Raw genomic sequence first — 27861 nt, 5'->3', positions numbered from 1 at the left:
TTTAGGGATTTGGGCATTGACTGCTTCTAGTGGATGTATGGAACGTTCATCTCTGTATTTCTTGCTAAGTTTAGACATCATGTCATCTAGTTTCTTAGTTCCCAGCTGTTTTAGAATGGAGTGTAGTGCAACAGGAAGTACAGAAGCTTTGGAGGAAGGAAGATCTGGGTTCACATTGCACTTAGGCACTTACTTGTGTAACATCGTGGACATGTTGCTAACCTGAGTGTAATTTCTCTCCAGAGTAAAACTGCTTCATAAGGCAGCTGTTTGCACACAAATAGCATATGTAAGTATAGTTGCTGATAGGGCATTTGTTATACGTAGAGTTCTGTAACCTTTCATGCATGAAATACAAAGGAAACAAGCAGCACTGGTGACAACACATTTATTTATGTACCCTGTTGTGTGACCGGGAGGTGTTTTTCACTTTCCAATAATTGAATTAAGTTTTAACAATGAAAATTCCAGAAGGTAAACTGGCGATTTATTGTTGCTCATGAGCATAAGTAAACAGACATGGTACATAAAGGAATTTTAAACACGTCTACACTTTTGGTATAGCTTGCAATATGGACCAGTAGACTTTGGCGGTGGACCTAACAGATTACCCATATGCTTCTAAAGCCCATGATTCTCTTCCGACATAATAGGAAAATTCTGGATTTACCTTTTGATTGCAGCAATTTAACAAAGACTCTTAGGAAGCTGTCAAAGGCCAACATGACTTAAACCTGTCATATTTATCATGAACATAACCATGTATTGCTATTAAAAAATCATAGTAGGCAGCAGCCAACTAATGGCTAGTTTCATTTTGCAGATTGGTATTTTTAAAAAATAATTCAGCTCAGAATGGCAGGCTATATAGAACTTTGTTATTTTTAAGTAATTTTAACTTATTAACCTTTTGTGGACTAGTTAAATGAGTATAAATAGATTCTAAGTGAAAGGATTGGATGGCATATCGAATTGGATTTTATGTTACAAACAGCCATTTCCAAGAGACTGTGTCATACAGGGATGTTTCCATTCGGAATGCCTTTTATTTCTAGCTTCAGATCTTACTTACAGCATACATTTGTCGGGGGCGGGGCGTGATAAATATTAACCAATTAGTACTCATCACTAGAGCAGGATATAAGAATGTGCTGATCACCAAGTATGAGACTTTACATTAAATTAAAATTATATACTGTTGGAAATCGACAAGAGAAGGAGTTCCTAGATCCTAGAAAGTATTATGGCTAAGGAAATAGAGAACTCAAAAAAGGAATCCACCTCTAAGAAACTAACTCAGTATAGTAAAATAGGATTAAGTGCCCTGTCTTAGGAAAAAGTTTATTAATAATAAGGAACAACTGGGACATCATACATAATTTCTTTGGAGATTAAAGTGCAGGCTATGAAATGGCATATAAAATAATGCATAAAATAGTGCAATCTTAAGGTGCCATTGTTTTTATTACACATAGCCTATGTTCGTATGTCCATTTTCTCTCAAAAATCCAGCTGTAGTGACACCTTTTAGCTTATTTATTTAGCCATTACTTATACTCTGTTTTACCCACTTTTGGGGCTACATAGAATATTTCAACATTTTAACAAGTAGAGTAATAGCGCATACATCTCGAAACTACTAAATAGAGATTAAGGCAAGCCCCTGTAAAGTTCAGTACTCCAAAAAACACGTTTTACAAAAAGAAGTTACTTCCCAAACCAGTGGCTTTAGACCTCATGGCACCCCAGCAGTTTTGAAAATATCATAATTACTCTGAATACATTTGTGATTGCCCCATTATTTCCAGGCTCTTTACATCAAAAGGAGCTTGAAAAACAACAGGTTCTATAACCTCATGTTCTGAAATAATTCATATCTCAGAATATGTGAAAACCAAGCCAAGTTCATGTAGGAGATAAGCAGAGGATCCGGTGGGGGTGAGGGTGGGGGCGGGTGGGCAGTCTTCTTATATATGCCTTTTCACATTGTATCTGTCTGTAGTGTTGTATCATAATCCACTTATAAGTGAGAATGACCCATTAAGAGACATCTCTGTAAAACAGCCAAGGAAGATGACAAGAATACTTTATGGAAATGCTGTTCTAGAACAACACAGTATTAACATTATAGCCTTTATATTACTGACGTATGATCCAGGGCAGGACCGTTCTCTTAGGAGGCTAATTTATAATTTTCCTGTAACATATGTCAGTTTTAGCTGATCAAAATTTGTGATTTATTGAACCTTAAATGCTGTTATGCTATCCCAAAGCAAGTATAACAGCTATCAAATCAGTCAAGGCAGTATTTTAGCTAAATAGCCTAAGTAAGATTTAAGACTTAAAACAACAGAACTGTAGTGCTTTATTCTCCTACTGTTATGGAACATTCATGCATTAACAAGTGCAACTCATCAACCTTATGGACAGGTGATTACAAGTGTATACTGGAGAAATTTGGATTTTGAAACAAAATCTACCTTTTAATGGTGTGAATGCTTATTATGAAAGCCAGATACTCATGTTAATTAATGGAAGACTAAAGGTACATTTAGGGTATCTAGATGTAGTTTATAAAGAAACCCAGGCAACTGTATATATTCATTAACAAGTATTAAAGAAATCATCTGAGGTTATATCCCTTTGATGCATAAGGATCATACTTTGTAAACCTGTAAACATGTACTTTGTTACTTTAAAAAGTCTTCCTATTACCAGGAAAGCCGACTAGTAAAGGCCGTGAGTACTGCAGTAAGCCTCCTCCAAAGTTATGACAATATGGCTAAATCCTATGATTACAAAAAATGAGACCTGCTGAGCAAATGAGTTCCAGACAGGGACTTTTATGGATGACCTTGGCTGACAAATATTTTTTGGAAATTGTTTATTTTAAAATTACCTTCCCAACAAACCATGAAACACTTGGATGTTATTTTATGGTTTTTCATTGAAAACATACTACATTGTAAATGGAGTTTCAAAGTTAGACATAGAATTGATCAAAATCTAAGGACAATATTATGTAAGGACAATATTAAAAATGGGTAAGGAAAAGTTTCATTTGGTGAGGTTGATCTAAAGGATGCAGAAGCATGTTATGTTGGATGGATAAAAAAGGTGGTAACCTTGTGCTTTTATTCAACTAAGATACTTACCAAAACCTTATGTTTTATACAGGTATCAAACTCCCACCTGGAAAGGGACAGTTTTCTATATCACACCTAAATTTATTTTAAATAACTGAAGCCCAAGGCAACAGTTGTTTAAAAGAATTTAACAGTCAAATAATAATAACATAATTTAGTACATTAAAATAAAACTAGAACAGTAATAGCCGAATGTCTCAAAAATATACAACTGGGGAAAATAACCACTGTACATAATTTGGAGGTTGTTAAAGTGACCACTTAGAAGGTTGAACAGTGCAAGACATGCTTTTCCAGTTACAAGCTCAAAACAGGAGTGCAAACAAAATTAAAGCTTTTGTTTAAAATTGTAGGATCTGGAAAGCTTGAGATTAATATTAAAAAGCTTCCCTCAGGTCACCCCCCAGAAATGAAATGATCGAAATGCTTTTTCATGGTATAAATTTTCTTCAGTGAACTTTCTTTCAAAGGAAAAACTGCATCCTACAGGTTGGGTCCCCTACTCACACCACTGATAATCACATTTGATCAATGAGCACACACAGTGGTGAGCAAGGAACTGAACTAGTAACCAGAGGTCCGACGTGGATAGAAAGAGCCTTGGGATTTGGGGTTCTGCCTTAGCCAGCGTACCTGAACCCTGCAGAGAATAGATAAAGGGCTTTAACATTCTCTTGTTCCTGTAAAACTGGAGGACAAATGGACTCATAAATCCACCCTAGAGGCTAGCTGTTGTGGTGGAAGATGTTAGGTGCTTAAATAAACTATGACGCTGCTCTAAAAAGTGGAGTAGTATAGAGGTTCAAGATCAACACCAGTGCAAGAGCTTTTTAAGTGAGTTGCCTAGGCAATGCATGCATCCATCCATGCAAATGTAGGACATGGCCCCAAAGGAGAACTGAAACATGATATAATAACAACTGGAGAAATCCCTTGCCAGTAGTTTATAAAAATATATAGTCAACACTGTAGAGGCCCCTTCTACAGTCAGTACTATGGAAGTCCGTTTTCGTTACCCATTACTTCAATACCAAAAAGCATTTACTACTTCTCAGACGTTCCAGACAAAGGTCACTTAGAACAAAAAGTCAACTTTTTTTTTGAAACAAGATACTGTCCATTTAAAAAGTAGGTCTTTTCTTTCAAGTGAACAGGACATTTTCTGTATTAAACTTGACTTCTAGTCTGTCGAGACTGGTTTAAGATCCTTATGTAATGTGCATAAATGCAGAAACAAATAAACTTACTTTAAACATTATCTGCACAGAAAAAAAGTTAACTCCTCAAAACATAATAGAACAACAGGTCTGGTTAGTACAAATCTATTGCAAAGTAAAAACATTCTGTGCATCAGTTCAACCAGAAGCGGGAAAAGAATGTCCCAACCGTGAGAGTTCAAGTTTCAGTTGTGTTCTGAAAGCCTAGAAGCCTAAGGGACACCGCATTGCTCACAGTATCCTGATATGCGTAACTGCTCAAGCTACTAAGCCAGGTCTTCCCATGGAGCTAGAAGCACTTTCCAGTTTACTTTCTATTCCGGAGACGTTTAGATTTCCTAAGAGAGTCTATGGCTTCTGCTGCCTTTTTCCGTTTCCGAGGAGACTCTTCATTCTGCCCAGACCCTGAGGGGTTTCCTACTGCGCTTTCCATGACTTCTCGTAGTTTGCGTTCCAGCTCTGCCAAGCGTGCATTCTGTTCCCCTATGATCTGGGTCTGCTCTAGCAGTTTCTGGTCCTGATCTTGAAGCTGTTTCTGCTGTTCTTGCACTTTGGTGCGAAGCTCAGAAATTTCACGCCTGAGAACAGTCACACCAGCACCATTGGTCTTAACCTGCTGCTGGAGTTTGGTAACCTCTTGTCGTGAAGGGTTTTGCTTGGAGAAGAGCTGCATTGTTGTTAGGGCCGCAGAAGGTCCTGGAACTATGGAGACAGATTAAAATGGTCAGTGAACAAATTAAAATGTCTCACTACCAGGAATACTTCATTAATTAAACTTATTTTGAAATGGAATGTCCTTATAACATCACTTCTGATTTCTTCTTTGCAATTTACTTGGTCTAATGGATTAAGCAGATACCTGGTTTTAACTATGTTCGTTTGAATTCTGATTCTCATGTTCATGTGGTAATGTGTGGATTGCCAGCAAATGGAAAAGGACATTTAATGGCATAAATTTGGATTTAAAATATTCTAAAATATTTTTAGGATCTACTAAGAAAATACTAGTAAAAAGAATATAACGATTTTCTATCTAATTTCACACAAGCAAACAAACATTCAAGTTAGAAGTAGAGGTATTGTGTTCTTAAGTTCTCTCTTCACTTAGTTATTAATACATGCAGAGGCTTCAACTCGAGCTGAAGGATGCCATCAAAGAGTGAATTACATCATTCATGATGAGCACAAACATTTCTGACACAGTGCAGGAAGGCTTTGGAACTGTTCTGTTTTAGAAACAACAGAATGTAACATGGGCATAAAAATCACTACTGTAAACTAATAACCTACTTTTTTTTTAAACCATATCTCCTGAAGGTTTTCGAAAACAATCAGATGGATCCATTCATATCCTAAACCCATCATGCTAATTTTCTCCTTGTACATCTAAATAACCAGAATATTTCCTTGACTGATGCATTCTTCCTTCTCTCTCTGCGTATCTTTATCCAACTTCCACTACTACAGCAAGGCTCAGCTCAGTTCTTATCTCTTGTATAGTCTTAATCAGACCAGCGAACAATGATCTTATTTTCCTTAAGATCTGTTTCTGCTACTCATTTGGCCTTTAAATGGACACTCCTGTAAAGTATTTCTCTTGCCTACGATAACTGAACTTTGAGTCTGAATATGTCTTACCTTTTGAAACAGTAAGATCCTTGTGAGCAGACACCACGTATTACACTTCTTTTTAGTCTCCACAGGACACAGTATAGTGCTGTGCACATAATAGGTACTCAATAAATAATAGATATATTAATGCTGAGATGCCATAGGCTTTATTATTAAATTATAAAGAGGCACTCAGTTACCCCACTAAGTATTCCAGGGAGCTATCTAATCCGAACCAGTAACTACATTTTTACTACATTTTTTTCCCCTGATTTAAAATATTTGCAAGAGTTGAGGATATTGAAATACAGTCTTTCAGTAGATAAAGGCACAAATTTTTAGGATCCAGTATACTTTTGCAAAATAGCTACCACAGAAGAAGTGACAGTGTTCAAAATAGACTTATGCACCTTGTCTTTTAAAGTAGCAGCCAGCCACTCTAGGGACTGAAATAATTAATTGGATATTTCCATGAAGAAATTTTTAGGTTTTATCTGGTATATTTAATTCTGTTTTAGGATAATGAATATTAACTAATGAGAAACGTAAAAAAACATACATAGCTCTTTTCACTCAGCAATTCTACTCTAATAAATTTCTTATTAAGTCAATAGTTATGGATATGTATGTACAAAGATTTAGCCACAAGATGGTTCTTCAGAGGGTAGCTTAAATACTGAAATCTAGACACACACGTGCTTAACAGTAATGGCTCAGTTACGTAAGTTACGGTCTATAATCCAATTTGTCATTAAAAATGATACTGCAGATACATATTTACAGAGAGAAAAGTTCAAGATATACAATTAAATGGAAAAAAGTTATCAAACTATGTATGAACATTATTATAAACTGAACATATTATAAACGAGATACCTGGAGGGGAGCCCATGAGTCTTCCAGACACATCTGATCCTGGCAATTTCCTCTTTAGAATTGGAACAATCTTTTCATCAAAGTATTCCATTGCCATGGAGGAAATGTCCCTTAACTCTTGAAGTACTTCATGAGCTCGCTGAGGGGCTCTGGTAGAATTGACATATCTCAATACACGATAAATCTCATCAATGACCTAAAATAATGAGCTCTCATTAGCACCTTCAGTTTTTAAAAAAATAAAATAGCTAAATAGGGAGAGAAGTGACTGCTTGTTTTGCAATTCACATAAAGACCTATAGGGGGATTTAACTGATGTACTGGCCATTGGTAACATTATCGTCTGTAACATATGGCTTTGGCCTTGTTATAATACTTTGTAGGTTTCATACTTATGTTTATTAAGTACCAGGTACTGTGCACAGGCCAAAGAAATCATGATGAATAAAATATACCCCCCTGCCCTAAAGGAAATCACAGTGTAATTGGGAAGACATATGTGTAAATACGTGATACAAAGAGGGATATACAAATTGCTAAAGAAGCTAGAGGACTAAACTAAGAAATGAAATCCTGTACGCGAGCAGGGATAGGGAAAGTAGAATTACCCAAACCCATATTCTTCTAACTCTCCAAATGACTTCAGTCTAGCCCGAATCTGTCTCCCAAAGCCACAGAAACGCAGACTGATCTCTTTCTCCCTTACACTGGCACCCTATGCTCTATCCCTTGAAGTTTTGTTTCTCTAAGACTTGCTATAGATTGGAATGAGGCCTCTTCAAATCCCACTTTTCTTGCTATTACCAAAGGGTAGCGAGAGATCCTTTTTCATTTCATGATAACTGCAATGGGAAAACACAAGGCATAACATACATGGAGAAGAAACACAATTCTGACAATCCTGGTTCCTAATTCTCTTGCTGGAATGGTAACTGAACCTTCCTTAGGCATTTGTGCCCTCAGCATTAATCCCTGGGAGGTTGGTTATCCTTAATACTTCCCATGGCTTCAGCATAGACCTGAAGACAGTAATTCACATCTCTGATGACCTCCAGTCTGGATGACATCTATTCTCATGGGCCTTTACCTCCCCAATTGTGGGCTAATCAACGAAACCATTCTGTCACCAAACTATCTTAAACCACCTCACATCCCACCCATTCCCCTTATTGCATTTATCTAACCAGTACCCAATTCTGGAACAATTTTATAATCTACCTTCTCTTCTCCTTTACTGAAGCTGCTGAGTCCTGAGAGAAAACTTACAATCTTGCAGAATAGTATGAGAGGCTATTTCTCCACCTTTCTAATAATATGCCGCACGCTGAATCCTACCCAGGCTTGAGATGATAGAATAATAGTTATGAAAAATAAGTATTAAAAACACATGGTAGAAACCAAATACGGTGAACAACTATCACATTTCTAGCACTTGCAGTTCACTCTATGATGCTTATATGTAAATTGGCACAGTAATAAGTGATATACTATGAATATCATTTAAGTCTTTGGACTGTTGTAGGTGAGAATTTCTATTTTGTTTAATCTAGTATTTAGCAAACAAACCGCCTACTAGAATATTGAACCTCGTATATTCTCAATGTTTTCTCATTTTCCACCTTTGTCTTTCTGTTCTACTTGAGATTTCCTTAACGTTCCTTTCCAATCCTTTTATTTATTTAAAAAATACTCTTCCATATTTAAAAAATCAGTGCATTTAAAATTCTCTCAATATTTCCTTATATGGCATGTGTTTGACTATATCTTTTCTTATTTCTCTTAGAATATTAGCCACATTTTCTTTTTAAAGTTTTATATGCTTATATGTTTTTCTCATAGGTTTTTTCCCCCCATTTGTTTTATTCTGTTTCATAGTAGTCTGCTGATTCTCTACTCTCTGCTTGTATTTAAGAATGGAGCACATAAAAAGTTACCAGAACTCCCTAGTTAGCCAACATGGCTGGGGAAGGGAGGGGAGGGAAAAAAAGAGGAGGGATCTAAAAATTCAATACGAGAATAGATCGACTTGGTTTTTAAGAATGTCTTCATATTGAAATCAATTTTAGAGAACACAAAAACACAACATTCTGAAAACATTAAACTCAAAGAACAGTCTTCAAAATAACTGACCTATTCTCTTCAAAAATTGAGATCAAGAAACACCAAGTGTCGGGAACTATTCCACATTAAAGGAGATTAAAGTGTCCATGCATGATCTGGATTGGATTCTGGACTGAGAATAAGAATAGCTAGGCTAGTAAGAGTATTATTGGGATAAGTGATGAAATTTGAATACAGATTGATTAGATAATTAATTGTATCAATATTAAATTTCCTGATTTTGATGTCTTTACTGTGGTTTAAGTAAGATAATGTCCTGGTTCTTAGGAAATACACTGAAATATTTTAAAATAAAGGGTCACAATATCTCTAACTTAGTTTCAAATTGTTCCAAAAAAATAAAATGCTCATATATAGAGAGAATAAAAGCAAATGAGACAAAAGGTAAATAATTGCTGGATCTGGATAAAAGGTATATGGGTGTTCCTTGTACTATTCTTGTATTTTTGTATAAATATGAAACTGCATCAAAACAAAAAGCTACCAAAAAAAGGAATGAAAAAATGCAATACCACTACCAGTTTTTTTCCCTCAACACATTTAAAACAAACCAACAATACCTAATATGTAGGTTTTAAGTTGGATCAGGGAAATCTAGCTTCGTGACCTTGTTTGTACAATCATTTACAGTGTGAAAACCCTGACTTTTGGGGACCACTGTGTTTCCATAAGCACAAAAGGGTTACCAGGGCTACAAGTAATAAGTGCAGGGACCATCCATGTCTTTTTCCATTATTATATCTTCCAGAATGGTTAGTTGGCCGCTGCTCACCTGTGTGCTTCAGTATGTGTGAAATGCTATACTGACTACGAGCTTACTGTAAAAGGTTTGACTTCTATACGTAAAATAGAAGATTTGAGAAATGTGTATAGAAGTAAGCCAACAATCTGAAACCTCTTAGTTCAGAGAGAGGATGAACGGAATATCAGCATAGTGGTCAGGGTCGGCAACCATGGCCCTATCTGACCTGTGCCCATTGGTGTAAATAAGACAGCACTTTTAAGAAACACAATAATCCAAGCTGAATTCAATGTGATAATAAAAACAAAAATTATTGGTGTTTTTTGAGTTGTTTGTCAAGTTCAGGTTTGCAGGAGAAAAAGAACTCAGGATAAGTTCTTGTGAAGAAATGGGTACTATTAAGGAAAAATGGAATAAAGCAGTAAAGAAGACAGGCAGATGAGAAATCAGAAGACTTGAGTGTGACTTTTGTCAAATCACTTAAATTCTCTAGGCCTCAGTTTTCTTATGAATGAAATAGGAATAGCAATACTTATTCTATCTACTTTACATTCTGTGATGGGAAGATGAGATAATGTATATGAAAGTGCTCTAAGAATCAGAAAGTATTTCATGAATATCAGACGAGGACAATCGCAGGAGAAAGGGATAGGCAGCTATCTATGTTATAAAGTTAGGTACAAAATTCCTTTCCAGCAGCTCTTCTATTGCAGGCGGGCGAGGTAGAGGCTTCAGTTAAGAACTGTCCAGGGCAAATGCCCAAGGGGACCTACTACATCTTGAAAGCTTAAAACTTTCTCCATTGCTGCTACCTTGGTTTGTTCTTTCATTTAAAGTGAGAGGTCAACAAGTGGTTTCCAAAAACGGGGACTCAACTCGATTTGAACTCATTTATTTAGACAGTAAAGAGCATCATCCCGATCATGTGATCCCGATGAACTGGAACAAAGATCGGCAACCTCTGGAAAGGCCAGATACTAAATATCTTAGGCTTTGCAGGTCATATGGACTCTGCCCAAACTACTCAACTCTTGTTATTGGGTCTCAGGTTATGAAAATTGGAAGACGCTTCTTAACTATTCATATTCTTAACGAGACATACAATAAAAACGACAATACACGGACAACCTCTACTAGTTCAATGAACTTCCCAGGAACACTTAAGAGTTAAGGCCTATAAATCACATCTGGATAAAATCTGGCATTATGAATCAGAATCGAAAGTTTCTAACTGCTAACCCTTCTATACTACCCTACAAAAGCATTTGTAGCTAATATGAGGAAAGTAAGATATACCAAATAATATTTCAGATAAAATGAAAAGAAACAGGATTCTCCTCCAAAAATAAATACCAGAGAAAATTGAAAACGGACAAAGTACATACAAAATATTGCCAATGTTAATTATCTATGGAAATAACAAAAAGAGAACATTGAAATTTTACTAGATATTAAAATTAGTTCTAACCATGTCAATACTTTTCCTAGTATCAACTAAGTAGCAAAATGACCTTTAATTCCATTTGCACCCTTACCGTATAATAAAAGGATATAGACATATTTCATTAGAACTTCCACTCAATTCAAGCAGCAACATACCACTGAAGGTGAGTAGCATGTTGAATGCTGGGGTCTTTGTTAACTTAGAAACAGTAAATATGCCATCTGTACTTATCTGTGTTAAACAGCACTATTACTTAGCTCTGAGTATATTGCTATACAGTAATTATTTATTCTTTTCAAATCTGGACATTTATCAAGTTGTCTCATGAAACATTTCTCCAACAAAACCCAGCTAGTCCTTCCTACTCCACCTCCCCCAAATTATAACAATCTTGAAGGCAGGGACAATACCTATCTTGTTCACTGTCGCTGCATCTCTGGCATCTTAACAAAGAGTAAAAGCTCAAAAGTGTTTTCTGGAGTATTAACTCTTAACAAGGCTTCTCCAAAGAACAGTACTGCTTTTATTGTATATTTCCTAATTAGAATTTTAAATATAAAGATCACATACATGGTGCATATTTCTATCAGTTACTGTACAGAACAAATCCATTCATAGAAACTCATTCCAGAAAAGTAGGAACAATTCTGACATTTAAAAAAATCACCTTGATTTAAAGTGTACACAGTGCGACCTGGCTGATCTAGGTAAGCAACTCTACTTTACCTTTCCTGGGATGAAGCAACAGAGATTGGAATCCACATACTTCATGAAAGTCATATTTAATAATGAAAGTCTTGTTTCAACAGCAGCAAGGATGTCTGCATGACGAGCTAATGAATGGTTTCTCCTTTCTGACTCTCTCCTACAATTACAAAAGCAACCCTTAAAAACGTGGTGTGGACTAAAATGTTAAGCAACCAAAATGCCTTAATGAAACAGTCTAACATTTACATGTTAATTTAGAAATCTACAATTGGATCATCATTTAATTGTGATGATAAATGAATAACTATGTCAAGAAATCTTTGCCAAAGACTAGTACTCACTGACAAAATATTTGGAAAAAAAAAACATAAGTATGATTATTTGGCTATATCAAGCCTACTGGCTGTTAGAATCACAGAAATTAGAAAAACGAAAGAATGACACATAGACATACAGACAAGAGATTATGTTTTTGTCCCTAAAGTTAGCTCATTTAAACTTTTTACACAGTATCATTGAGAAATAACTCATATAAAATAAAATCCACTTTCAAAGTGTACAAGTTAGTGGTTTTGGTACATTCCCAGAACTGTGTACCCATCACCACTATCTAATTTCAGGACATTTTCAGCACCTCAGAAAGGGAGCCTGTAACCATTATCACTCACTTCCATTCCTCAGCCCCTGGCAACCACTACCTACTGTCTGTTTCTGTGGATTTGCTTATTCTGGACATTTCAGATAACTAGAATCACGCAGTATGTGGCTGTCTTCTCTGACTTAGAATCATTCTCTAGTCTCATGCATGTTGCACTGTGTATCAGTACTTCCCTCCTTTTTATTGCCAAATGATACTCTATTACATGGACTACCGCCATCTTGGTTATCCATTTAGCAGTTGCTGGACTTTTGGGTTGTTTCTACTTTCTAATGAATAATGCTGCTATGAATACTCTCGTACAAGCTTTTGTGTGGATACATTTTAATTTCTCTTGATTATAGACCTAGGAGTAAAATTGCTGGGTCATTTGGTAGCACTGGGTTTCACTTTTTGCGAAAAAAACTGTTTTCTAAAGTGGCTGCACCGTTTTACAATACCACCAGTAATTTATGAAGGTTTCAGTTTGTCCACATCCTTCCCAGCACTTTGTCTTTTTCATTTTAGCCATCCTGCTGGGTGTAAAGTGCCGACTCACAGTGCGGATCTGCCGTGCCCTAAGGACTCGTGATGTTGGGCATCCTCCGGGTGCTTGTCGGCCTTCAGTATGTCTTCTTTGGAGGAATGGCTATTAAAATCCTTTGTGCCGTTTACATTGGCTTGTCTTTTTATTGTTGAGTTCTACGAGTTCCTCATACAGGCTGGATATAAGTCCCTTATTAGATATGTGAGTTGCAATTATTTTCTTCCATTCTGTGGGTTGTCTCTTCACTTTCTTGATGATGTCCTTTGAGTCACAGAAGTTTTAAGTTTTGATAAAGTCCAGTTTGCCTACTTTTTCCTTTTCTACTTGTGCTTTTGGTGTCATATCTAAGAAACCAGTGCCTAATCCAAGTTCATGAAGGTTAGTACTATATTTTCGTCCACGGGTTTTACAGTATAGCATTGACATTTACACTTAGGTTTGTGATCTATTTTGAGCTAACTTTTGTATGTGGTGTGAGGAAGGGGTCCACATTCATTCTTTTGCGTGTAGATACCCACTTGTCCCAGCATCATTTGTGGAAAACACTATTTCTTCCCCAGTGAATTGTCGTGGCATCCTTGTTGAAAAGCGATCGACTGAAAATGTAATTCCAGACTCTCAATTCCATTCCACTGACTATATATCTGTCTTTATATCAGTGCCACACAGTTTTAATTATTGTAGCTTTCTAGTAAGTTTTGAAATTGGGAACTGGTAGTCCTCCACCAATTCTGTTCTTCTTTTTCAAGACTATATTTGATTATTCTGAGTCTTTTGTATTTCCATAGAAATAGTAGGATCAGCCTGTCAATTTTGGCAAAAAAGACACCTAGGATTTTGATAGGAATTATACTGAATGTACAGATCAATCAGGGAATATTGCCATCTTAAAAACAGCTAGTCTTCCAATTCATGAATATGGAATATCTTTCCATTTAAGTCTTCTTTAATTTCTTTTAACAATGTTTTGCAGTTTTCAGTGTACAAGTCTTATACTTCTTTGTTATATTTATTACTAAGTATTTTACTCTCTTCTATGATATTGTAAATGGTGTTAACTTCATTTTTGGATTGCCTACTGCTAGTGCATATAGTTATACAATTGATTTTTTGTATATCAGTTTCGTATTCTGTATCCCTGCTCAATTCGTTTATTAGTGCTAATAATTAGTGTATTCCACATGTAAAAGATGACATGTACACAAGATCATGTCATCTGTGAATAGTTTTACTTCTTCCTTTCCAATCTAGATGCTGTTTGCCCCGCTACTTTCTTGCTAACTGCCCTGGCTAGAACCTATAGTACTATAGTACAATGTTGAAAAGAAATGGTGAGAGAGAGCCAACTATAGTAAAAAAAAAAAAAATCACTTATTGTGAGCTGGTACCCTTTGCTATAAAAACTTGGAAACCATCTAACACGTAAACTACTGAGATTTAAAGGAAAAAAAAAATCAAGAAACAAACAAAATCCCCAATTATAAATTATTGCCATTGCAGCTGTAACACACCTTGGGAGTTGTGCTTTAACTTGTTTCTGACATAAATTATGGTACCTCTCCACTTTTAGAAATCCCTGATTCAACATTCTCTGGCAGACCAAGTCCATTCTTTTACAAACCTATGGGGAGAGAAGAGGAGAAAGAAGAATTTTAAAAAGTAATAACCGAATTAATGAAAAGACAATTAACTTAGACTCACTCATAACTGATGGCTGCAAGTTCTCTGTGTTAGTATTGTTCCCCAGTTTGCTGACTGAATCTTTGAATCAGTAATTATGTGGGTGAATGCCTCACACTCTATAATCCTTACATTAAGTAATTAATATTATCTGTAGGCAAGGAAAACTTTACTCCTTTACTTTAAGTATTTGTCGAATGTTTTGAATGTACCCCCACTATTATGGTCAGACACTGTAGTTCTGAAGATCAGTAAAACAATATATTCAAAAGTTTTTAATGGTTTGAGACAAGCAAGTCTCCTTTAGCCAAAATGTATATTCAAACTCAAGTCCAACCTCTCACAAAATTTATATGATCTACACCCAGAATGAGAATTCTTATTTATTTCTACTAGAGATTTGCGTTAACTATAGACAGTTACTCTATTTTAAATAATGTCATATCCTCCAAATAACTTAGCATGTGTAGCAGAACCTCAACTATTTTGAATCCTTAAGAAAGATGGTGTTTTTATATAGTAAGAGCACAGGATCAGAAATCAGAACACCTAAATTTGAGTCCAACCTTTATGCAATTTTTGAGCAAGTCAGCTACCATTTGAAAGCCTGAGTCAGCCAACTATAAAATGTGGATAGTTATCTAACTCCAGGAAATCATGAACATTAAGTGAAGCATGTTAAATCACTGGTAAACTTCAAAGTGTTAAATAAAAATTAGGTTAAATAAATTTTGTTTAATTTAGTACTTAATTTGAAACCTTTGCACCATATACTTCATTGTTCTACTTCTGAGGTATCCCAGCATCTTTCTGATCTTAGTAAGACTTGGTAGACAATATGTTTGTTTGTTCTTTGATTCCTGAGAATTTTGCAGTGATTCAGTCATCAACCTGAACATTCTCGCTGTATAGGTGATGAAAGTACAAGACTCAGAAAAATCTCTATCAAGATCAAGTCAGCAAGGCAGGGGCTGTCTTATTACACTTCTGTCTCCCAAACACCCAAGCACAAATGCTTGACAAATATTTGTTGAGATGAAATGTTGATGAAACTCTTGATATCAAAAGTTTGCTTTCTCCTGAGAATATAGGGACAAAAAAATCCAAACAGGGTTGAAGCTAATGAAAGCTTTAATACTTTAATATTAAATAATAGGTATTTCCTAAATCACATGTCAAATGAAAGGTATTAAGGAAAACAGTTCTTTTCAGTATCAAAATAAGTTTTCAATATTGATACTAAGAGTAATTCCTAATGAATAATTTAAAATATGGTGGAATCTATTTCTAACTAAATCAGTTATAAACATTTGTTCAGTGTCTACTGAAAAAATAATAAAGCCAATACGTATTAATATAAGTAACTGTAAGGAAAAATCATGCTTTTCTAAAACAAAATATTTCATGAGTCATATTTTTTTTGCAAATCTCTTTGATGTGTGGTTTACTAGAACAGAAGTGAACCCTATCTGCATTCAATCCACTGAAGTTGTCTTACCCTGGAAAATTCTAGAAAACATAATACACAATCATACACTTCATTAGCTGTATGATGACATTATCACGTCACACAACTATTGGAGAGCTCCACTGTGCACTTGTGAATGAGAGTGAAAAATGCAAATAACCTCTTAGATCTTATAGACGCCCCAAAATCGTCTTGGGAACCCCTCTAGGATTCCTGGACCATACCCTGAGAACCAGTGCCCCCATCCTGAATAACCACATTGCCACAACCACCAGTTTTGAACTTTATGTGAGGAAAAAACTTTTATTGTGCAATTTGAAAAAGGGAGTGTGTCTGTGTGTGTGATGAGGGGGAACAGAGCAGGCTACATCCTCATCTTTCAGGGTAGAAAGTCAACAGCTAATATTAAACAAAAAGAAAAACAGCCCAAAGGCTTGGAAGTGGTACTTCTAGGGAGTAAAACTTGGGGGTTATAAAAACTCTTTTTTGTTGCTGTTAAAACTATTTAATGTGAGGCACCTTCTAACACCGTCTTATAGAAAAACACTTCTTGTCTTTACGGACTCTACATCTTTAATAATTTCTGAGATGAAATAATGGAAGTAATTTTTCCACAGCAATAAATTCATGAAGAAAAAATTTAAGATTAGTTATTATTGTAATAATTTCCAAGGTACTGTCTACATTATTTTATTGTACTAGAATTTTGCTGCACTGAATCTAACAACTAGGATTTAGGTATCTTTTGATAATCTAGAAACTCAACTGAATATATGAGTACTGACTAGTATGACTACCTAAGTACTGACTGTGTGATGAGAATATGAATAAATAACCCGATAAAGTTAACCAAGGAAGACTTCACATGATACAAGATTTGAATTAGGCTTTGAAGGGAGGGCAAGGACCACAAAATTAGAGGTGATGACATATGCAGAGGCATGAAGTCTGGAATGAATAAGTCATTAGCAAGCAAACTACTTCTGAATAATAGCAGATGTATAGGCAAAGCTGAGAGGACTAAAATTTCCCATGTTTTGAGCAGGGAAATCAGTGTAATAAAAAATAACTTTAAAAAGACCACTCATTTTTTGGAAAGATCTCGTATTGGGACACTTGGTAGGTCATTTTCTGTAAGCAACTGTAATATTAGAACTAAAGATATGATTCTGGAAATTTCATCTGGGAATAGCTGAAATCACTGTAGATGAATCCCCAAATGAAAAAGTGTAAAATAAAAAAATAAAGACTTATAAACAGAGCCTCAAATGATATTTATGGTTAAAAACTGGTAAAAAGACCAGAAAATAGGTTACAAAGACAAATTAGAATAGCATCACAAAAGCCAAAGTCAAAAGTATTTTAAGCATTAGTCAATATTGTAAGAAAAGAGCAGTATTTAATGTGGTACCCTGCCTTTCATGGATGTTTAAAAATAAGCATTGAATGACCGAAGGCACAAAAACAAAAATACAATAGGTCATGTATCTTCAGTTTAGGATTCAGAAAGAAGCAGTGACCTCTGGAAAATGGAACTATTCTAATATACCCCAAGTAGTTTAATGGGAACTGCTGATAATGTATTCAACTTTGCAATGCAAAATATCTCATTTCAAGTCTAGCTCTATATTTATGGGTATTTTAATAATTTCCCAAGACTAAAGGAAGAAAAATGTTTCCCCTGGTTATTAAAACAAAATTCTAGCATTTTGGCAATTTATTCAAGACAGTAAACTAAAATAAAATTCAGGAGTCTAATATACAAAGATGACAACTATCAGTGTGTTTACTTATATACGCCCTAAAAACAAAAGGAACGTAATGGAATAAATCAGTCTACAATGAAGACATTTAGCTTGGGCCCCTGTTAACTTGCTTTTCCAGAACAAGAGAATAGGTGTGTTTTTTCTTTGTTAATTAGTTCAGGATTTAAAATGCCATGTTTATTATCCTTTTCATCATTTTCTAACTTAAGTGGTCAGTAATAAAAAATTTGTTTCACTTGTGTTTAGAAATCTTTTTCAATTTGTGCCATGATGGTCCTTAACAATGCAAGACACCTTTACCACATATTTTTCACATTTGTGAAACCCACAATTTTCCTGTTAAACCTAATCTTTATTATCCAATCTTTGTTGACTCTAAGATGTACATTTTTCCATCTTTTAATAGCTGATGTTGGAAGAGTCTTACAATACATCATGTCTGACAATTCTAACTGGCAGCATTTCTTACTCAGATGTCTTCAATGCCTTGAAATATAGTATGCTGGACTTCCTTGATTTTGTTTAAGATGCTATAGAGACTTTTAAGATTTGTTATCAATTTAATAAAACCTCTTCTGGAAAAGAAAAGCACTGCCACAATAATGTACATACAAGCTGATCAAGATGCATTCTGATTTCAAAAATGTTAAAATATGAAACACTCTGTATTTTAGAATCAAGCAAATACATTATGGAACCAAATTTTTATGTCCTCATTTAGTGCTCTACAGTTCTCAAATGAACTGAACACTTGATGTTTTTCTCCAGCTAATCCAGAAGCTATTATCAAAGATTAGGCTGCTGATTAATGACCCTTAAACTGAAAGGAACTTTTAGACGCCAGAACCTATCCTTTTATGGGGAGAAAACAGGCCTTAGGAAATCATGTGCTTTTTCCAAGGTCATCCAGCTATTCAGTGGCAAAATAAAATTAAGAATCCAGGTCTTCTAATTAGTGCCTTTTTAAATTTAGTGATCTGCAGCTATATGGATTGAAATAATTATCCCCAACTGATTAGAGTCTCAACGAACACACTGCTGCTACAGAAACTGTTGGCACCAGTCTACAAGTAGGACTTCTGAGGCAAATGGGATTTTAAGGACATTAATGGGGTTCTCACCAACTGCTAAACATGGAGCTAGACCAAGGTCTTCCTAAAATTCTTTTCAAAGTTCAAAAACCAGAAGTGAATCATGAAGAAACCATCAGACAAATCTGTACTGTAGAACATTTTACAAGCCATCTGGCCTGTATTCTTCAAAAAATCAATTGCATGAAAGAATGAAAAAAGTGGGGGGTATGTTCTAGATTAAAGAGATTAATGCTTTATTAGATTCAAGACCCTTTTCCCCCACCCCTCCTCCGTCCTCCCAACCTAAAGCGTAAAGGACTTTGTGGGGACAATCGAGAAATCTGAATCTAAAATATAATGTTAAATTCTTTGGAAGTGATGATATAGTGATTATATCAAATAATCACTATGTCATATTTACATCTTACTTTCAAATGGTTTAATAAAATAAATGTGAGTGGGATACTCTCACACAAACGTTTACAGGGAGAAAGAATAATCATACAAGTGCAAGAGAAAAAGCAAATGTGGTAAAAAGTTAACGACGGGTACTTCGTTATTCCTACCAATGGGATAAAATGTAAAAAATGAACAATGAACGACCCACAACCATTTTGGTTCTTTTCTTGCCCTATTTGCTTTTTCAGTGAACTCACCTTGATTTCCCTTACGTATTAAAAATATGAATACGACTTGCCACCTCTTTCATAAGAATACTTAGTCTTTTATTAAAAAAAATGCTACCTACCTGGTGGATTATCTAAGCTCTAGATAGATATGACAGATAGACAGACAGTTAATTATCCCCAGGTAGAATTCCAACAAATTTTAAATTCTCTGTGTATTCCCCATAGGTAGTCACTTGGAAAGAAATCATAAATTTATTTTAATATTAGCCTGAGCAAAACAATTAGGAAGAAATGTCTGTTCCCAGGATTTCTATATGCATCCTAAAAGCCAAATAGAAAAAAGCATTTCTGATTATTCTCAGTTTTTTATTCTCTGCACCATTATTCTCCTCATTAATGGAGGAACTGAGTATTGATTATAATGGAGACTTAATTTACTATTGTTAATGGCTATTCATATTAATTACATACTAGTTTCAGATCACCTTATCAATTTTTATTCTCTCAGTAAGTACTTTTTTAGTTACTCAGCTTCTTAAATTGGTCTTGTGAAATGTTAAAAACATTCTAGGTGAACTGAGAACTTTAAATTTTAAAAAATTTTCTAATATCCTCTGTTAGAGGTAAATATTTAGCAACTAATTTTTCAGCACAACTGTAATTTATACAGAAAACACTTTTGTTTACAATGACATATATTTTCCATAGTTTACTTAGAGCAATGAAATGTTTTAAGAACTATTTACTCAACAAATAATGAGTACTTACATTGTATCACAGACTGAGTATCTAAGGCCATCAGAATTCATGATGAAAGGATAAGTGGAGCTTAAATTTAGTGGGAAACAGGCCCTTCCAAAGATAATCCCCGCTAAGTACAATAATGATGCAATGGCAACTTAGAAATACTACCTGAGTAAAGTTCAGAGAAGAATCAAAGAAAGCTTTATTGAGTACTAACATTCGAAGGTACAGACATTTTCCAGGAGAGGAAAACAAAGGAGAGACTGTAGGCAGAAGAAAAAGCATGTGCTCGGAGAGACTTAAGATGTTTGGGAAACTAAACAGCTTGATGTTTATTTCAATCAGTCTTAAGTGCAAGATGCTAGAAGTAGGTGGTTGGGAGAAACCTCTATGAAAGGCTGTATCTTTTGCTCCTAGTCTCAGAAATAGTGAAAACTGGATTAATATGCAGAGGCCAGTACCTTCTGCAGTATTTTAAGAACCCATATGTCTCAGTTAAACAGTGTATACAGGTATATCTGGTCCCTGTTACAAAATAATGATGGTAAGAAATGGAATTTTTTAAAAAACATCCTTACTCTCTCCACTAAAAGTTATCAACCCTGGAGGTTCTCAAAAAACTTTCTTAAATTTGACTAGATTGTGAAATAAAAAAGGTAGAAAGTAGGGGTATGTCTGATGACTAATCCAGGACATCTAAAACTTCACACATCCAAAATCAGTCTCCTCTTAATCTAAGTCACTCTTCTCCAATTACTTCATTCCATTATACATGGTTATTGTTTTTGCTGGATTCCCACCTTTACTGACAGGATAAAAACTCATTATCTTGAGGAAGCATCTCCTTATTACCCTCAACATTCCTGTATCTTTGCATTTGTCACCCTGATGCTTTATAGGTGGGCTCAAGGATCATTCTGTCTCGATACTGTGGAAAGGGATACTGACTGAACCCCTTCACTCTGAGACAAGAATCTGCAGGAAGAATGAATTGCCCCCGAAATACTACGATTTTCTTACCTGTACCTAAGTACCTGTTAATCAAATCAATAACCTGATGAGGAGGAAAAAAACAAAAACAAAAAGCAGCAATCGAATGTATTCTTTGTAATAGCAATACTGAGCAGTGGTTCTCAAAGTGTGGTCTAGGGACCACTGGGGTTCTCAAGATCCTTTTATGGGTTTACGAAGCCAAACTATTTTTGTAATACTAGGATGTTTGTTTGCCATTTTCACTCTCAATTCTCTCACAACATACAGTGGAGTTTTCCAGAGGCAACATGACATGCGATGACATTGTTCTGACAGGTAATGTACTGTGGATTCTTGGGCCTTCTAGAATTTTCTAAGGCAAGCTCTTGGGGTCCTCAGTAACTTTTATGAGTATAAAGATGTTTTGAGACCAAAAAAATTGAGAACTACTGCAGTGGAGCAAGAGATATGAAGAAGACAGATTGCCTAATTTTTTAAAAAAGTATAGTTTCTCATTTTCCTTCATATTTCCTACCAATCGATCCTCTCTATAACTGAAATTTTCTAATGTTTGAGGAAAAGATGTGAAAGGAACTAGAAATGGGTAACAGATTTAACGAGCTAGATAGAATGCTCTGGAGAAATATCTTGGGATGAAAGTATGTATTTGTATATTTTGTTACCAACTGGAGAACTTCATTCCAGATAATAACCAAGACTTCTGAATTTAACCGCTAGCCAAATTTATGTCCTGAACCACTAATAGGATTCCATTAAATTTATAGAAGCTCCACCTGAACCACTCAGAAAAACATTTGACAGGATCTCCCTAAAACATCTTTCAAAAATCCTTCCATACTCATTTTTCAGTGAGTGAGAACACGAGTCAATGTTAGCTTTAATCAGCTCCCTAACTGGGGGTAGGAACTCAGTTTTTAACCTTTTGCCACTTGTTTCAAAAACTCTCATATCTGTCAAGGGGGCTTAGGTGACAGTCTAATGCTGCATCAGCACAAATCTGTCTGATTTACTGGATAAACAACTCAAAGTACAGGTTTTTGTCATTACAAAGGTTGTGTTCAGCCAAATTTAAATACATTGGAGGAGTTAAATATTTAAAGAACTATTTCTGTGGAACTAGGATTTCTAGAATCTGGGTACATTTTGTAGCATTAGTCAATGGCAGGGAAAAAGAAGATTTAATAAGGCACTTGAACAGTCCCTTGGAAATAACCGGAAAGTCAAATTTCAATTATTCATGGTAACAGGAAGCAAAGCCTATCATCAGTGCACAAGTAACTGAAAAAATGTTACTTCAGCAATTGCAATGTAGAACAAATCTTTTAAAGAAAATGCAGAGCAGTAAATACAAGGATTGCATACCTGTCCTCCAACATAATTATGCTAACATAATGATAATTGAGGTCCTAATAAGGCAAGCAAACTGGGAAGAAAAAACCAAACAAGTAAACAATCCATAAACTAGCTCATCAGCCACTGAGTAGTTGACATTTGGCTTATGGAAACTAATTCTATTCTTAATTAACATCCGTCTCTTACAAACATATCCAGCCCTAATTCTGCTCAAATACTTAACAATAAAAGGAACTATGTAATTTATACTCCAGATAACAGCATACATACTGAAGTCCCTTAATTTTTTTGGCAAACAATTCTTTAGGTATAAACAGTCACTTAGAGAGGAAAGGCATATAAAGCACCTGCCAGGTACTGTCTCTAGGCTGCCAAGCTCATATAAAGATCATAATTAAATTAATGCTGACATCTAGTGGTGAGAAAGAACATCTTTCTTTTCTAATGTTAACCTGAATTATACCTTAATACACCAAAGAATCTAAAACCAAAGATACCTCCAACTCCCCCACACAAGATTATCCACTTAATCTACGAAATTACATTAATCTCAAGTATAGAAAGGAATGAAAAATACTCCGTTACTAAAGCAGGGCACAAAACCATCTCTGAGACGTTAAACTGCCTGCAGAATCTTTGTGTGTGTGGGGGGTGATGAGGGTTGGTAAGGGACTCCTTATGAAAATCTTTGATTGAAAGTATGAATTTGTATCCTTTAAAGGTTACAATAAATAATGGCTTAAAAAATAAGAATGCAATTCAGTATTTCATTTGAAAGACATGTCATTTATTAATAAATTGTGGGATGTGCTTTAACTCTGTCCCCTTAAAAATGTTTTTAATTTTTTAAAAAAACAACTAACAAACCAAAAAAAACACCAGTTTTCAACACTCAGAAAACAGAACTGTGATCATTCTAAGCCCTTACAAAGCCATTGTCTGGCTGAAAGGCTCAGTTCAATCAAATGTTATGCCCAATTTCCAGGCACCGTAAACTAGAGCATGAATCTTGATCAAACACCATCCTACAAAAAAATGTGAACGAATATTAAAGATTCTACATGAAATTTTAGGATACCATGTTTTGAAAATTCAGGGACAATTTTGAAATATCACTTTTAAACTGAAGAATTTTCCATCCTGCAGACTGAAATGGTTGAAATGCTGTTGACTAGAAAAAAGAATTGATCAGTTTGAATTAATATTAATAAACTTTCTTTTAAACAATAAGCATGATTTCCTTTCCAAAATGCAATTATAATCCATTTTAAACTGGAAGTGTAAATCTAAAATATGGCATATTGATTAAGAAAATGCTATACACAGCACATTCAGAAATATGTCTTTGTCCTCTTAAAAACCACAGATTTAGCATCTACACTGAATCGGTTTTGCAATCACTTCAAAATGTCCACCTCCTTTAATTTCCTTACCACTTAAAGATGAATTCACTGAAAGGAAGCAAAATATCTGACTGAACTAAGACATTCATCAAACCTTCAGTCAAGCCTCTGGAGTGAAATAAAATCCCAGTGACAAATTCATTTTTATAAATCACTGGCTGAACGAACTACATCCTGTGCTTGTTAGGTATAAAACCACTCCTAAAGCTGGCGGGTGGGCGTAAATCACTAGTTATAAAATGAACTGCGAGAGAGAAAAAAAAACCCGGTCAAGGGGCAAGTTGCTTCACCACGGGTGGAAAGTGTCAGGGGTGAGGCAAAGCCGGAATGGCAATTTCTCAGGGCCCTACTTTATTGGTCAATTACAGGGTGCTGGCGTGCCAATTCCTCAACCTCACCCCGGTTTAGGGAGAACTGATCAACCCTACTTTATTTTCTCCAGCAGGGAAACTTGGGTGGTAGCGGGAACAATACGATATCCTTGCAGACAAATCAAACCTGCCTGGGATCGTGGGATCATTTCGCCTCTTGGGGAGTTTTCTCCCCCAACCCCGGCCGGGGACTGGAAGGTGGTACAAAAGGCAGGCGACGTGCCCCCTCGGGTGTCCACACTCAGGCCGGGGGGAGGTGGGAAGCTCAACTCCCGCTACGTCCCTCCCCGCCCGCGGCCCCGCTTCCGGGTGGGGGACACGGAGCCCCCCAAGGCGAAGTTCCCCCGGCCAGACGCCCCAGCTCCGAAGCAAGGGCGGAATCGGGACAAGTCCCGTTGACAGACGCCAAGAGAGACTTTGGGTTCAGAGGCTCCGTGCTCTGTCTCCGGCTGGGCTCGCGGGGGGCTCCCTCCCCGGGGAACGCGCTCCCCTCTCCGTCCCTCCCCAGACCTCGGCCCGGAGGAGAGGGCGGCGGGGGTCCCGCGGGGGCCTCACCAGGCGGAGCTGGCTAATTTCGTCGTAGGACATAAAGCTGAGGATGTTCTCGATGGCTACGATGGGCAGCGCCACCAGCGTGTTGTTTTGAGGCAGCTGGTCCGGAGCCAGCGTTGGGGCTGGGGGCGCCTGGGACCCCGGCTGCGAGGTCTGGGGCGGGGGCGGTGGGGGCAGTCGCTGGGTAGAGCCGATGGCCGAAGAGGAGCCGCTGTCGCCGTGGCCACCGCCTCCTTCCTCAGCCATCCGCTCCTCCGACGCCGCCGCCATCTTGGGGGTTTGATTCCTTCCCCCACTGCAAGGGGAACAGGGACACTTCCTGTGCGTCACTTCCTCCTCCTGAGCCGCCAGGGCGGGGACACCTGGAGGAGGGGGAGGAGCCTGTGGGTGACAGGCAGAGAGATGCCAAGATGCACACATTGGGGTTTGCTCAAGTGGCAATGAGGGAAGATACTGTAAACCCTTGGAAAAGTGATCTTTTATCTCAGATTGAAAAGGACTTGAGGGCAAGGCAACTCTGTCTATTAAAATTTACTTCCTAGGTGCAGTTGTGTTAAAGAGCTTCCAGACAAAGGATGATATAAATAATGTTCTCTAGTAAGTGTAGACAGAACGATGTAGTTAGAATATCATTTTTCAAAAATCATAGTAATAATTGATTTAGGCAAATAAAAAGCAATGAAGTATTGGTTAAAATACCATATGGATGAAGCTTAAACACATGTTAAATGAAACAAGCCAGACACAAAAGACCACATATTATATGATTCCATTTATATGAAATGTCTGAAATGGCCAAATCCATGGAGACAGAAAGTAGATTAGTGGTTTCCAGAGGCTAACGGGAGCGGAGGAAAGGGAAATGATTACTAAGGGGTGCAGGGTTTCTTTTGGGCATGATGAAAATGTTTTGGAATTAGATAATGGTGATGGTTGCACAACCTTGCGAATTGTGCACTTTAAAGTAATGAATTTTATAATACATGAGATATATATGTTTCAATAAAAGTTTTGATCTAGGCAAGGAGCATCAAAAGATGCTAAAACTAGAAAGTAGAGATGTGATGTGGAACATAACATTTACATAGTCTCAAAATAACTCCCGACAAATTGCGTATTAATAACAAAAATAAAAAAGTTTACAATAGAGAAATTTGGCAGACACCACTATAACCAAATGATCAAAATTAACACCACGAGTTATGGGAAGAATGGACATCATATGCCTCCTGATATGTCCTGAAAAGGACATAACATGATGTAGTATTCCTGCAAAATAAAGCATAACCTGTATTTGAGGTAGACAAATATAGATAACTACTCCATACTCTTCAAAAATATGAATGTCATAAAAGATACAGACTAAGGATTTCTGCCAGATTAAGAGAGACTAAAGAGACAAGACAACTAAATCTATGGGTGATCCTGAATTGGATTAAGAAAAATAGCTATAAAAAACATTATTATGACAATTGGCAAATGATGAATATGGACTATATATTAGATAATAATATTGTAATCATATTAAATTTCCTGATTTGGATAATTTTATTGGGGTCTTGTAAGATAATGTCCTTGTTCTTCAGAAATACACATTGAAGTTTAAAGGTAAAGGGACATAATGTCTCAATTTGCTCTTAAATGATTCAACCGATAGAGAATGAGATTAATAAAGCAAATATGATCAATGTTAACAATTGGTGAAGAGTATATGAGAGTCCCTTGTACTATCTTACAATTATTTCAAATTAAACTTTTTAAAGTTTACTCAATATTTCCATATTGTTTTGTATCTTTATGATATCCTATGCCAAAGATCCAGGTGCACAAATCACTAAGTCTTGAAGCTTTCTGTTCTTTAATTCTGGGTCTTAGCCTTAAAATTTCCAAGATGTTCTTTCTTTTGCAGCTTCGGTTTGGAATCTAATTGTTAACCGGTAGGTAGGGAAACTGCAGAAAAAGCTAAGCAATGACTACAGTTACAGAATAGGCGGGGGTGGGGGGCAATGAAAGCAGGGAGATTAATTGGAAGTGATGGTAGTGGTCAGCTTGTCAGAACTGGTATCATTTCCTCATTCACGGGCAAGTAAATGATTGGTCCTTTTACCTATCATTGTTGCAGATTTTAAAATCCTTTGAAGTTATTTCTTTAGTTCTTCTACCCCAGGGTTATTTAACATTCAACAAATGCTTTATGCCTAAGTATTTCTGACACGTTTGCATATTTATCATACATTATTTTTATCTCCACTAATAGATTGTAATTTCACTCTTCTCCTTAGGATATTACTCTCTCTTCATAGAATCTGGTACAATTTTGTCTGAAATGAATTCATTTTCCACATTGTTTTATTAAAGTTAGTTACTTTCTTGGTAGGTTGGATTGAAGTAGAATTTCTACTTATGGAATCATGCTTTAAATACATTATGGGGCTCTCATTATAAAGGAAACCCATAAAAAGTCCTTTAAAAAGTGAGTTGTCATTCTCTAACTTAATTTGTCTATTCCTTAAATCCACTAGTTAGATGCAATTTTGTTTTGCATGAAGTGGGCAATGTTTTTTCTTTTTTCTTTTCCCTTATCTCTCCACTTGGGATCAACTAGTTAACATCTACTGCTGATCTTAACAACATAATACAACCTTGGAAACAATTTAAACCACATCCTGCCAGTAAGCTCATTCACATTGTCCTTTGTTTATGTATGTTGGATCTGTGCCCTTATATTCCCTCCACGTTTTTTTAATAGAGAAAATTTCAAAACAAATGGTTGCTTTGTT

The 27861-nt window shown here is 36.1% G+C and overlaps 1 protein-coding gene and 1 long non-coding RNA gene across 3 annotated transcripts in view; one reads left to right on the top strand and one right to left on the bottom strand.

Annotated features, from left to right (window-relative positions):
• The window catches only part of LOC117018536 (uncharacterized), a 50354-nt gene that overhangs the window by 8250 nt on the left and 14243 nt on the right, over positions 1 to 27861 (top strand). The gene's annotated exons all lie outside the window — the stretch shown is intronic.
• On the bottom strand, positions 466 to 25371 carry FBXO28 (F-box protein 28). 2 transcript variants are annotated; one of them, XM_033099576.1, is made up of 6 exons: positions 25085 to 25371; positions 14561 to 14670; positions 11884 to 12022; positions 6851 to 7046; positions 6002 to 6080; positions 4834 to 5065 (listed from the first exon to the last, which is right to left on the bottom strand). In XM_033099576.1, the coding sequence occupies exons 1-6, from the start codon at positions 25349 to 25351 to the stop codon at positions 4972 to 4974; spliced, it is 885 nt and encodes a 294-aa protein (XP_032955467.1). In that variant the 5' UTR covers positions 25352 to 25371; the 3' UTR covers positions 4834 to 4971. The 2 variants fall into 2 exon arrangements, with proteins under 2 accessions (XP_032955466.1, XP_032955467.1); XM_033099575.1 differs by lacking the exon at positions 6002 to 6080 and having other exon boundaries at positions 466 to 5065.

Source organism: Rhinolophus ferrumequinum, chromosome 27 (assembly GCF_004115265.2).
Source record: "Rhinolophus ferrumequinum isolate MPI-CBG mRhiFer1 chromosome 27, mRhiFer1_v1.p, whole genome shotgun sequence".
Lineage (NCBI taxonomy): Eukaryota > Metazoa > Chordata > Mammalia > Chiroptera > Rhinolophidae > Rhinolophus > Rhinolophus ferrumequinum.
Note: the sequence above shows the minus strand (reverse complement) of the source record. Positions and strands in the feature narration are given on the sequence as shown.

Excerpts from the sequence above, each read along its gene's own strand:
- FBXO28 (XM_033099575.1), bottom strand. The coding sequence starts at position 25,351 with ATGGCGGCGGCGTCGGAGGAGCGGATGGCTGAGGAAGGAGGCGGTGGC. Across the intron at positions 14,671-25,084 it reads AAATTAGCCAGCTCCGCCTG|GTTTGTAAAAGAATGGACTT; the intron begins GTGAGGCCCCCG and ends CTCTCCCCATAG. Across the intron at positions 7,047-11,883 it reads GTTGCTTCATCCCAGGAAAG|GTCATTGATGAGATTTATCG; the intron begins GTAAAGTAGAGT and ends TCATTATTTTAG.